Here is a 12,623-nt window from a genome sequence, read left to right on the forward strand (position 1 = left end):
TTTTAGTAGAGATGGGGTCTCACTCAGGCTGGTTTTGAACTCCTGACCTCAAGCAATCCGCCCGCCTTGGCTTCCCAGAGTGCTAGGATTACAGGCGAGAGCCACCGCGCTGGGCCCAGATGATTCTTCATCTTGCAACACTGAAACTTTGCACCCATGACACAATAACTCCCATTCCCTCCTCCTCCCATAATTTTTTTTTTTTAAAAAGGCATTTTGAAAACCAGGTATAACTTACCAAGTCATGGACATAGCAGATACGGGGACTAATAGCCACCAGAAATAGTTTCCCTTCTCCGAAAAGACAGCCATGAGTATTCCCAGCAGGGTGGCATTGTAGCCCTGGAGCCCAGCTGCAATTGCCGACCTGCAGGGCAAGAGGCATGGCACGGACATTTCCCAGGTGTACTGTGTTGGACTCGCACATAAATAACACTGGTAATTATGTGCACATTACAAAATGAGATTATGTTTGGAAATGTATTTCAAAGTCTATGTAAGCATCATAGAAATACTAATGAAAATAGGAAGAAGCAAAAGATACATAGATAAAAATACAAAGGTGCATATAGAACAACTCCCTCCATAGGGATATCCACAGGCTGATATCACAGCCAAGACAGCCTGAGGGAGGACAGGGGAATCAGTAAGGCAACCTGCTCTGCAAACTTCTATCTGCTTCTTCGGAAAATTAATATTATTTCTTTTAAATCATTAAGAGCCTCTGACTTGAATAGAACTTTTAGCACATGACACTTGTTTCCTAAGTTTGATTTCTTGGTAAGAGATGTTAGACTCCTGAAATGTTAAGTTCACTTTCATAGTGTCTTTGATTTTGTAAACATTAATTTTCCAACTTAGCATGTTCCTGTGCTTCTATTTTGTTGTCTCCAAACACAGATTATATATTGTAGAGAAAAACAGTTGCTTTTACACAGAAAGAGGGCAATGGGTTGTACGAAATACAACCAAGGAAGCCCACTGAATCCTTTCTTATTCACTTTACTCCCCTGTCTAATGTAGAAGGAAAAGCAAACCTGGAGCAACTCAGAGCTCCTGTTCATCAGTGAGCCAAAGGTGAAGAGTGTCAAGAGAGTGTGCGCATGTCAAGAAGTGAAATAAAGAGTTGGGGTTGTTTTGTGTTGTGTTTCTGTTAAAAAACAAACAACAAAAAAAAGTTGCTTTTCTTTTGTTTGGAAAAGTAGCCCATTTAATTATGTGCATGTTTAGCACCTGCTTCTTTCTGAGGTTCATTTTTGTTTAGTATTTGACCTCCCTTCTAAAGGTTGTCCTATGGGTAAGTTTCTACTCTGGCTCAAATGGTCCCTATTTCATAATTGGGAATTGGAAGCTCTGAGTGAGAAATGGGACCATTTCTGTAGAGTAAGCCCCAGTGCTAACAAGCCAGCCTCCTATCCCCCAGGGCTCCAAGAGTTGGCGAAGTCTGGCACAAGGAAGGGCACAGGATCCACTTCCCAAGCGCCTGGCACTCAGGGGCTGTGTCAGCCAGAGGATGGGGAGTGAAGATGGTGCAGTGAGTGGGGAGGGTGAATGCAGGGCCTAAGGCGGAGATGCTGCAGTCATTGCAGGGGCCAGGAAAGGATGGCGTGAGAGTTGCTAGCTGGGCCAGGAGGCACCATTGCAACAGGCAAGATGACATCACATACATTCATCTGGATGGGAACAATGGAGATGGGACTCCCTGTTCAAAGTTTCTTTGTCTCTCTTAAATAAATCCTGGAGGGCATGTGGGAGGTGATGCAATTTGTCACTCAGAAACTGGGACTACAAGTAATGACAGTAGAGAGCTATGCAAAGGCTTGTCCTCTCAACAACTGACTTGGCGATTTAATGCTTGAGTTTGATCAACGGAAAATTAATGGCATACATCTGTAAGATGTGGAATGCCGCCGCTAAAGCAACATGTATTCACTTAAAACAGAGGGTTGCCATTTTAATGCAGCCTTTCTTGGACCAAGGAAGTGAACATATGTAAATATGACTTGTCTTCTAAATAATACCTGACAGGGAAAATGGGGTTGATCATGTTTCACTGGAGCAAAACAATGAAGGAATATTCAATATGCCAAAATCCTAGACTCCATCCCTAAACTGGGAAGACCATTTTTTGGTCTGCCTTGGAATAGGGTTTAATCTAAGATACAAAAATCACCCTCTGCAGGGAGCTAATCAGGCTCCTTGCAATTGATGGAAAAGTAGAGAGCATTTTAATGACTCTCTCCCGGAGGACCTCCTTAGGTGATTTACAACAAGTGCTACAAAAGTTTCCTTGTGTAATGACCATCACTGGGGATTATGCATTGGTCCTGGAAGCCCTGAAGACTGGTTTTCTCCCTGAAGGAACAAACTGGCTAGTCAAGAGCCGTCTTCCCCCCTGGTAGGAGCCAGCTTATCACTTTTTCAATGACAGATCAATTTATAAAGTACATAGTATTTTTAACCTAACACATCTATCAGAAGACTCACAAGTCAGAATCCACTTACTTTGAATTTATGGGTGTTCATCTCCCCAGGAGCTGAGTGACCTTTGCACTGTCTATGAAGAACGAATTTGCTAAACTAAGCATGACAACAAGATATAACAGGGTTGTTAAGCCACTAAGACTTTTCATGAACTCATATGCAATTCTCCTCTAACAGAACGCTGATGACAAGTAATTTTATCAATCATCAAAGAAGATCCCTTTAGAACCTCTCCTGGGGATTACTTGTAGCTTAGTTTTGGTTACCATGTAATGCCACAAGAATCTGGCATCATTCAGACTGGCCACTTATTCAGATGCCAAGAATAAGAGGCCATAACGGATACCCTGACTAAAGGCAAATATAAAGAGTTCTGTGGACTAAAGGTTGTTTCTCCGGGGAAGGACGTGGCTTTAGCACTGCTGCCCACAGCCGGTGGTCAGCCCTGTGTCTCGGAAGGACGTGCCTACCTGTCCTGGCTGAGCAGGAGGGCGGTCAGGGTGGAGACGACTGTTGCCACACAGCCATTGAGAGCCCACCAGGGGTTCTGGACCAGAAGTCCCACCAGAATGAGGATCCCACTGATGGGGTTGCTGACAAACACCACTTGGGATAAGCCCCGAAGAATCCAGTCGACAAACTGAAGGATCACAGGCCTGTCTGGAAGACACATGACATGAGCACAACTAAGGAAGTGGCCAAACACATGATGTTCCTGCTCAATTCCAGGCCCCACCTTGAGCAAAATCCTCAAAAATCCCCTGGAGCTGAAACATATTTTTGATATTCCTTTCTTTTTCTCTCTAAACTCTTTGTCCCTTTAGTAGCACCCAGATCCCCAAAAGCATCCCTCTCTTTTTTTTTCCTAGCCTAATACTGAATTCAATGCATCTCATTTCTTTATGTTCAACCTACACTGTCTCTGCTAGAATCTAAGCCCCAGAAAGCATCTAATGCATTTATTTAGCATGTTCAGAAAGGTACAGACTCTTAAGCCAAAGTAAAGAATTACCAATAATAAAATTTTAGCTTTAAGTACTGAAATTGCAGAATGGAGCTGGGTGCCTTCCTCTAATATAAACAGTGCCCTGGACCCAATCACCAGCTCCATAAAAAGAAAAAAATCAAAGAGATTTGCAGGTTAGAAGATAAAAATTAGGGCCGGGCGTGGTGGCTCATGCCTGTAATCCTAGCACTCTGGGAGGCCAAGGCGGGCGGATAGCTTGAGGTCAGGAGTTCGAAACCAGCCTGAGCAAGAGCGAGACCCGGTCTCTACTATAAATAGAAAGAAATTAATTGGCCAACTAAAAAATTATATAGAAAAAATTAGCCGGGCATGGTGGCACATGCCTGTAGTCCCAGCTACTTGGGAGGCTGAGGCAGTAGGATTGCTTGAGCCCAGGAGTTTGAGGTTGCTGTGAGCTAGGCTGATGCCACGGCACTCACTCTAGCCTGGGCAACAAAGCGAGACTCTGTCTCAAAAAAAAAAAAAAAAAAAAGAAAAGAAAAATTAGAAAAATGGAGAGTTCATTGTGGAGGGGAAGGGCATACCTCTAACCCTTCTTAGGGAGAGGCAAAGATATAAAATGTAACCAAAATGTCAAAAAAAAACCACCCCAAAACACCTTTATTGGGTGGCGGGCAGGTGGGAGAGGGAGGAGGGGATGGGTGTATACTTACGTAATGAGTGTGATGTGCACCACCTGGAGGATGGACATGCATGAAGCTCTGACACAGTAGGGGTAGGGAGAGGGAGGAGGGGTGGCAAGGGCAATATATGTAACCTTAACAATATTTGTATCCCCATAATATGATGAAATAAAAATTAAAAAAAAATATATAAAAGAAAAATGGAGAGTTAAGAGATAGATAAAAGATTGGAGAATATTACTAAAGATATAAATAGAAGTACCAGCAAGCCATTTCCCCCAAAGCTACTTCTCCCATTTCTCCAAGGGATGAAAGCATAAATACCTTTGAGCCAGTTGGCGAATTCCTTCATATCTCCAGTAACATAGCCCAGAGCCTTGGGGAAGCACCTTCTCCCTCGACATGGTGAAACCTGGTTCTCACCCCTGTCCACTTTCACCATAGAGGGGCTGTCCTCCATGGCTAGCTCTTCCTTTGGTTCCTTGGGGGAAAGACAGAGCTTATAAATATCCCTAATGCACAACACTATAGACTGGCCAGTTTGGGGGTAATTCTGTGGCTTCTAGAGTAGCCACAGAAGATTTGGACCATGATGTCCCATAGGACTAAGAAAGCGCCATTTTCTATCTGAAATACCATCACAGAGATGATTACCCAAACCCAAATCCCACACTACCTTTGTGATCAATGTCTCTCATGCTATTGTGAGAAGGTTCTGGTCTTTAATTTCAGAGTTCAGTTGCTAGTTCAACAAACATTGATTGATCTCCCACTTCCTGCACTCAAGGAGTTCAGTCTACTTCAGAAGACTGAAACACAGTTCATGTCAACATAACGGGTCAAATAATATAGAAAGAGCTCAAATCAAGTGCTTAAGCTTCATGTTGCCAGTCACAGAGCAAGAAATCGGGTTACAAAATGGCCTGCTCACTAAGCCAGTGCAGACTGGTCCAAGATAAGCAGTCTTTTTAAATTAAAGTTTTATTTTACAAATAGAAGTTTTATAATTAAAATTTTGAAAGGCAATACATTTTTACAACAGTTTGAGTGTGTTGACACAGCCTCCCCACACTCTCCAAGTTAAAGATAGCCTGAATTTTTCCCTCAGAAATTCTTTACTTTTTTATTTAAATGTGTAAAAACAAGCAGGAATGACATTCCACAGAGGTATAGAAACTAGGAAAGATAGAATTGGACAAAGCTGTTGAAAACCAAAGAGTTGTAATCAAAGGATTATATAACAGAAGAATGTACACGGCATGATTATATTAATAGCAAACATGCCTTGGGAAAATACAAACAATATAATCATGACTTGTGTTCACTGTGGGCCTATTTGTGTCTCATGATAAGTATGTAAAAGGAAAGCACCAACATCACCGGAATATGGTACCCTGGAGACGAAAATGGAGGTTTCCTGGTGCTGATGGTAGATGCAAAAGAATACTAATGACATAATCCCAGAGGTAGGCAGAGGGAGGAAGACAATGGTAAAACCACCTTGAGTTGTAAGAAAAGCCAAGGTCCATGCAAAGCGGGCAAATGCCCAAACCATCAGACCCCCCTGAAGACACAATTATGGAACATTAAAGCTGCAACCACATAGGACATGGCCAGAGAAATACCCAAAGCCCAAGCAGAGAAACCAGCTTGTCTTTTCCTGCCACCAGGCTGTGATCAAACCATCCCCATGGCTATTCCTGGCCCATGATTGTTCCACATGCCATATCCAACAAATAGTGATTAACAGATAATAAAGTTCTATTTTAAAAAAATCCTGACTCTAGTTTTGGCTTCTATTAATCTCAATATGGAAATCAATGTGGGTAACTGATTTATTGCTAACAATTACACTTCCATTATATTACTTCACTGCCCAACTAACCATTCTGCTTTTAAACAATGGCAAACCATTAATTGTTGCACAGAGCAGCAGCTATTCATACAGTGCATGCCAGACCAAGGTCATTTTGTCTTGGCAAAACAATGTCAGACACCAACATCTGTGAGATTTCCAATGAATCCTAGAGATTGGAAGCCAAAACTAAGTCCATATGGAGCTCTGCTGGCTCCATAGTTAAAGATGTACAACTGTTTGAATAATTATGCATTTATGAAAAAAAATAATCTTTTATTTTATAATCTGAATAAGTGATGGCTATCATTTATTTGCAGGTACATCCCTCTTCAAATCTCATAACTGAAAATATTGTTTGGTAAGGCTCTGCCTCAGCTACAGCAATCCATTCTCAAAGCCACACCAACTTGCAAGAGGCATCAGGCTTCAGCCCAGGCAACGCAAAGAAGCTCAAAGACACAACTGCCTTGAGTTTCTATAACTGAATGTATCAAGCCCTAAAGTGGAAGCATCAAAGGAAAACTATTGAAGTGGCATTTTCCATCAACTACAAAAGCAGGTACCTGGGCTATTTCAAAATAAACAAATTCATATTCTCAAAATTTCCAGCATATATTTATCTTAGAGGGTTTTAAATATCCCTTCACCTCAGAGATTTTGGAGATACAGATTCGAAACCCGATAATATAACTGGCCAGACGTGATTGAGAACCTGAATGGCCTGAGTCCCCTGTTGAGCCACCTAAAGTTAAGTAAAGATTAAACTAGCTTTGTCCAAATCCACAGCTCAACATACAAAAGACTTATTGTGATTTGTGTCTCCGATATCTGCACACTGGGATGGGTTGTAGGGCAATAATGTCCTAAAGAGAGGGGTCTTCCCAGGACTTCAGCAGACAGTGGCTGCTGTTTCAGAGTCCCCCAGGAACCATTTCTTCTGAACTGTTGAACTGTCTGGAGTCCCTGAGAGCCCTGACTACTGGCTCCAGAACTCAGACATGAGAAGTGCAGATGAACAATCAATAACTTAAAGTTGCAGTTCCCCCTACATTTTATCATGCTGGAATACTTGCATTTCTTTGGGGAACTTTAAGAATCCATGCATGGTAACTGGGAAGGCAACACAAGGCTATGGACCAAGGACCTTCTACTGATGCTCGAACACCTCAACTCCTGTAAAGTAGGCCATTATGTTTCAACTGAGAAGAGAGGACAATAAAATAAAGGGAACTCCAATAAAAGAGAAGCAGGATAAATGTAAAACCCCAGACTATTTACTCCTGGCTTTTCCAAGACTGTCAAAACAACCCAGCTCAATGGTTGAGCCTCCAAACCAAGGCGGGTGCCATGTGGTCTTCTGGATCAAGGGGTCTTCTGGATCAAGACCCCTGTGCCTCCGGCTCAGCCCACAGCCCCCAGCTCAGCAGAGTTGCTGACCCCTACTTCCCAGGCTCTGCCCAGAGAAGACACACTGGGACTTGGAGCAGGTGCCCGGGGTCCCCAAGACAGAGGATGCAGAAGAAAGCATACCTGTTCCTGCGACCTGTTGGCCAGGGCCAAGCCTCCTCGAGCTTCCTCACCAGCTTTATTTTCAAAAGGGAACGTCCAAAGAGGACTATGTTGGGTATCACCAATGGCACCAATCATCCTTCCTTTTCCTCAACACATGACAAAGGGCAAAATTATGTGAATCAGGGGGATGCATGCCCTGGCTCTGCCCAGCACCTGAAAGGTGGCAGTGGCCTGGGGGGTTCCTGGGGAGGGACCACGTGGCTCCACGGAGACCTCTAATGCTGCAGAAGATGACTTCTCTATCAGCAAAGAGCATGCAGGGGGCCAAGAGCCAATGAACTGACCACAGAAAGCAGACGTTCATTTACTTTGCTTAAAACAAATAATAATGATAATAATGCCAAACCGTCCTGCACAGAGACCAACGCATGGAATTTGCTCCACTGTGTGTCCCTGAGGCTAAGAGGTTGGCGGAGCTGAAGCCTGTTCCAGAGATTCCAGATAGGCTTTGGGCTCTGAAATGCTCGGGGGACATTGTTAGACTCCATCTTGGGACCAAACGGGCAACAAGTTGCCCTGGGCTGTGTGGTTCTTTATCAAGTGTGACAAGAATGAGGCGTGGTGTGGGCTCTATTTTTTGCAGTAAGATACTAGCTGTGTTTTGTATGCACAGCAAAAGCCCAGCTTAAGAGTCTTCTAAATGGCACTTCTTCCTTGTATCTGAATAAGAATTCTTAAATATCGAATATCATTTTGTTAATAATAAACAATTCTTAGTTGAATTCAACAGGCGTGGCAGCTTTTCATACATTTTCTTTTCTTTTCTTTTCTTTTTTTTTTAATTCCACTGCATCCAAAAATATCATTCTTCCTTCAGAAGTTCCAAAAAAGTTGGTGTGTGTGGTATTTCTCTTTTTTCCACCTCCTTTTATTTATTTTACTTTTACTTTCTTCTCCTGACTTGGCCTGAAACCTGAAAACTTACCCTCTGCCAGAGTGACTCAGAGAAATCCACGATTTTGGAAAATATTTCTGACATGTCATAGGGGAAAATTATATGTGTGAGTATTTATTCATGGTAAACTATCTGGCTAGTTGTGTACCAGACTGATGTATTTCAGGGTTGCATTATGAATACTTTTGTTTAACAAATAACAACATTAAGAAACCCAGTGGTAGGGCTCTCATCTTGTACAAGCTTAAAAACAACGAAAGAAAAGTGAAAGAAAAAGACAAGCCGGGCTGTCACATTCTCTCAGAGTAGATGCCCACCCCTTGCACCCCTGCTAGGTGCTGCCTTTCTCCTACCACCAAAATCATGCACTTGGAGGAGAACTACATCCTTGAGCTCAACATCAATATTTTCTTAGAGCCAAGAGTCAGAAAATTTTGAGAGCTAGAAAGTATTTTAGAGACCCCATAGTTCAAGCCTTCATTTTATAGAAGAGAAAACTGAGGTTCAGAGTGGAAACTATGTAAGTTTGCTCAGCAAGCAGCAGGTATTATGGAATAGCTTGGCCCTGGTGGTTCCTTGTCTTCCAGTCTGGGGTCAGCCACATTAATGCCACCTGAGACTCTGTTCAAGTCAACAAATAGTAAAAGAGCAACTTCTGAATGCTGGAGTCTGCAGTGGGTGCTAGAACTCAGTGGTGTGGTGGGCACAGCCTATCTTCACAGTCGCCTTGAAGTAACCCTGGCATGGGGGTTGAACAAGAAAGGAAGGGCTCTGCCATCCCCACTGTCACCCTGTTCCCTTGCCGGAAGCAGTTACCCTGACAAACAAATGTCTCCCTGGGCCTCAAAGTGAGCCACACTCTCCTATATTGCTGACGAGTCCACAATGAGGCATGTGTGTGCTGAAGTTAATATCCCAAGAATATTCTGGAACCTGTAACTGATGAGCTTCCCAATAGCAGTAAAAAAAAAAAGATCACTTTTCATAGCCCAGATCACTAGTGAAACAAGGCAGTACTAGGAGGCAATATCAAGATTACAATTCAACTAATATTCTCTATTTCATTACACAAAATGAAATACATTCTGCTGTCAGCATATATTAGAAACTTGTGCAATTGGAGAGACCTAAAATTCTTCAATTTTTCATGCCTCAAGTATCACTTTTAAAAATAGTACAAAGTTTTGGATATGGGTATAGAAGAAATCACTGAAACATTCATGCTCTCTCATAATAAAGAGGCTTTCCACATTGACGTTTATTTGGTACTTACTATAATCTTTATTTTAGGTAGTTTTTGATTTTAAGTGGCAGGAGGTGCTCAGTTTTCTTTAAAGCTGTAATCAGAAAGAAAGAAAACACAGTCAGGTATTCTTGTCTCCTGATTCAAATGCTTCCCTGCTCAGAAGACGCTACCCCCAGGAGCCTGGATCCCACACGCCACAAAGTGCAGCTTCAAAGAAGCTGCCAGACTCGTGGCTTCAGTTGTGACTGACTAGATCTCCGGACGGGTACACAAGCACACTCCCTGCAGCGTGACAGCACAAGCAGAAGAATCTATAAATCCATAATTGCAGAGGGCCATTCCCAGTGCCCCACTTTTTTTCTTTTGGGTCACGTAGACACTTGTCTCCAACTTCACTTATTCCAGGAACACAGCCCCAAACTCCTAACTGCGTGAACCCCGAGTCATTTAGGACGCTGGGTGGACACCTCGCTGCCAACCCTCTTCCCCATCTGCTCAGGTGCTGCTTCCACCTTGCTTCTGAAATCATGAAAAAAGAAAGACATCGCTTTTAAGTTTCCAGGAAGAAACCTGTGGCTTTGGTAAATTGCTTTCTAGTCTACCGGAACTCTGACTTCGCTGCTTCTAATCAGTCCCGGCGATCTGAAACATTTTCTCCATTCAAAAACAGGAAAGAGAAAAAGAGCGAAAATGACAGAGGACTAAGAAGCCAAGCCCCGAACAATGGACAGTTGGAAATTAATAGAAACGAGGAGGGTACTTACACGCCCGGGCTCCTGGTGGCAGAAGGCAGTGGCTGATAAGGCTCTCGGGGCTCTAGGGGCAGGGAGAGTGCTTCGCAGGAGATAGGGCTGGCAGGGAGGCACCAAACAGTTTTATACTCCGAGGCTGGCTCTGCATAGTCTGGGCCCTGCTTTCTCCTCCCACTCCGGGCACCAGTGCCAAAGCAGTGCCGAGGAACTGGTCCCCTGCTTCCATACCTGACGTCTCTCTTTCTTTCTCTCTTCTTGATTCGGTGCCAACTACTTTTGCCATCGCTTCCACGATGTTCCAAGTTCTTTGCCCACCACTCATCCTACCCCAGTTCTTCTCTTTCTTGTCCATGCTGTTTCCTCTAGCCCCTACCCTGACCCTGAGGTATTTTTGGAAAGATTTACAACTGAAAGGGATCAACATAGTGTCACTTAAATAAAAAAACCATGGGACCTGTTGCTGGAGTGTGGATTCAGGAGCTGAGTGACTGCCCCTGGGGTAGAATTTTCTCTTAGACGTGGCAACTTCTGCACCAGTGTGAGAGCCCAAGCGAGGGCCTGAGGGGTGTGGCGGGCGGGCGGGCGGGGAAGACAAGATATGTGCAACTTGTTTTCTGTAAACCAGCCGCCCTTTTCCCCAGTGAGGAGAGAACAAAAATACCAGCGTTTCCCTGGAATGTCCCTCGTTCCAGGTGAGACTCCCAGCACAAACTCTGCCGTCCTTTTAAAAGTCAGGAGGCAAACATTGCACAGCAGGAGAATCTAAAATTGAATTTAAAAAAATCTCTTCCTTTCCCTTTCTTCTTGAATTTCAATTTTGTGGCTTGTTCTGTTGTGGCAGAAATCTAACGAACTCAGGTGCACGTCTATGAGCACAGGATGGAAAAGAAAACTCTCCCAGGGAGCCGTGCGGACGTCACGGGTCTTCCATCTGGGCTCTGACTGCTTGCAGGTGCGGCGGGTCCTCATCGCTGGGCAGCCGCCGGGGCTCTCTGGCTCCACCCGCTGGACACTCGCCAGACTGCAGCGCTCCTTGTCTCCGTGGACGGCCTCCCCCTGGGGCGCCTCCCGGGCCATGTGTCTGCCCCTTTGGAGCCCATAGGTCCAAGGTCATGATAAGAGTTTTGAGGTTTAGGCAAATCTCGCTCTAACACATTTTCCTGGTAAAATAAGGAGAAAATAAGCTCCTTGCGTTACCCTGAAAGAGAGAATGAGTCGGGTTAGGGTTAGGGTTAGGGTTAGGGTTTGGGTTAGCAGTTGAGGGGCCTGCTTTAGGAATAAAAGAAATCACACTGGTGTTTCCACGTTTCCCATGCAAATTTGCCACAGTCCCTCACGGTGCTCGGGAAGATAAGAGATGCCACAAATGGTCGGGCATTCTCCCTATCTGGGGGCACTGTGCTAAGCACCTTCCATATATAGGTCACGTAACCATCAGGAAAATCCTGCGAGATAAATACTGTAGCATTATCTCCATTTTGTAGATGAGCAAACTGAGGCTTGAAGAGTTTAAATAACTTGCCCAAAGTCTAACATCAAAATTTGTGCTTTTAACCACTCTAGAGCTGTCCAATATTTCCAACTTTTGCCCTTCTGTTTGCTTTTCATTAATTGACTCATTCACTCAATTAGCTCAGCCGTAACTCATATTTATGGACCTCATCCTAAAGCCACCTTGATGCGACCCCCTTGCAGCCTTTTGTCTTGGTGGCACTGGCCGAGGCTGAGGCTGTGCATCCTGTCTCAGGCCTTCTTGGCAGAAGCACCTCCTCCTCTAGCCATCCTCCCTGCCTGGCTTTCCCCCCAGTCCCTGCAGAGCCACACCTTAAGTGCAGGTCACAAAATGCAGCCTTGCCACATGGTATGCACAAAGCATGTGGGATTCCAAAGAACTGCAGATTCCTTATGGTACAGTGGGGTGAGTTTATTTCTTTTATAAGGCTGTGATAAGGGATGACATGTGTAAAGCACCATGCCTGACACACGGGGGTGCCACCGTCCTGATGTCTGCCCCTCTTGGTCAGCATTGGTTTGCCCTGGAGGACTCCCAGGTGGGACCTTCTGCCCAGCTTGAACCAAAGGAAATCTTCTTCCTGGCTTTGACCTTAAAAGGAGAGCAGTTATAAGCAGGGAGGAAACCATTCGGTTCATTCAACAATCCTGAAC

At 44.2% G+C, this 12,623-nt stretch overlaps 1 protein-coding gene across 3 annotated transcripts in view; it reads right to left on the minus strand.

Annotated features, from left to right (window-relative positions):
- Positions 1-10,661, minus strand: part of SLC14A1 (solute carrier family 14 member 1 (Kidd blood group)) — a 29,001-nt gene extending 18,340 nt beyond the window's left edge. Inside the window, exons 1-6 of one of the 3 annotated variants that reach the window (XM_075993486.1) lie at positions 10,470-10,661; positions 9,733-9,796; positions 7,523-7,650; positions 4,459-4,615; positions 2,955-3,144; positions 239-367 (exon numbers count right to left, since the gene is read on the minus strand). In XM_075993486.1, coding sequence (XP_075849601.1) covers positions 239-367; positions 2,955-3,144; positions 4,459-4,615; positions 7,523-7,639 — 593 coding nt within the window. In that variant the 5' untranslated portion in view covers positions 7,640-7,650; positions 9,733-9,796; positions 10,470-10,661. The remainder of the gene's footprint in view (positions 1-238; positions 368-2,954; positions 3,145-4,458; positions 4,616-7,522; positions 7,651-9,732; positions 9,797-10,469) is intronic. The other 2 variants (XM_020282274.2, XM_075993487.1) reach the window with 2 other exon arrangements.
- Positions 10,662-12,623: the final 1,962 nt, after the last annotated feature.

The sequence above is a fragment of the Microcebus murinus genome, chromosome 17 (assembly GCF_040939455.1).
Source record: "Microcebus murinus isolate Inina chromosome 17, M.murinus_Inina_mat1.0, whole genome shotgun sequence".
NCBI classification, from domain to species: Eukaryota; Metazoa; Chordata; class Mammalia; order Primates; family Cheirogaleidae; genus Microcebus; species Microcebus murinus.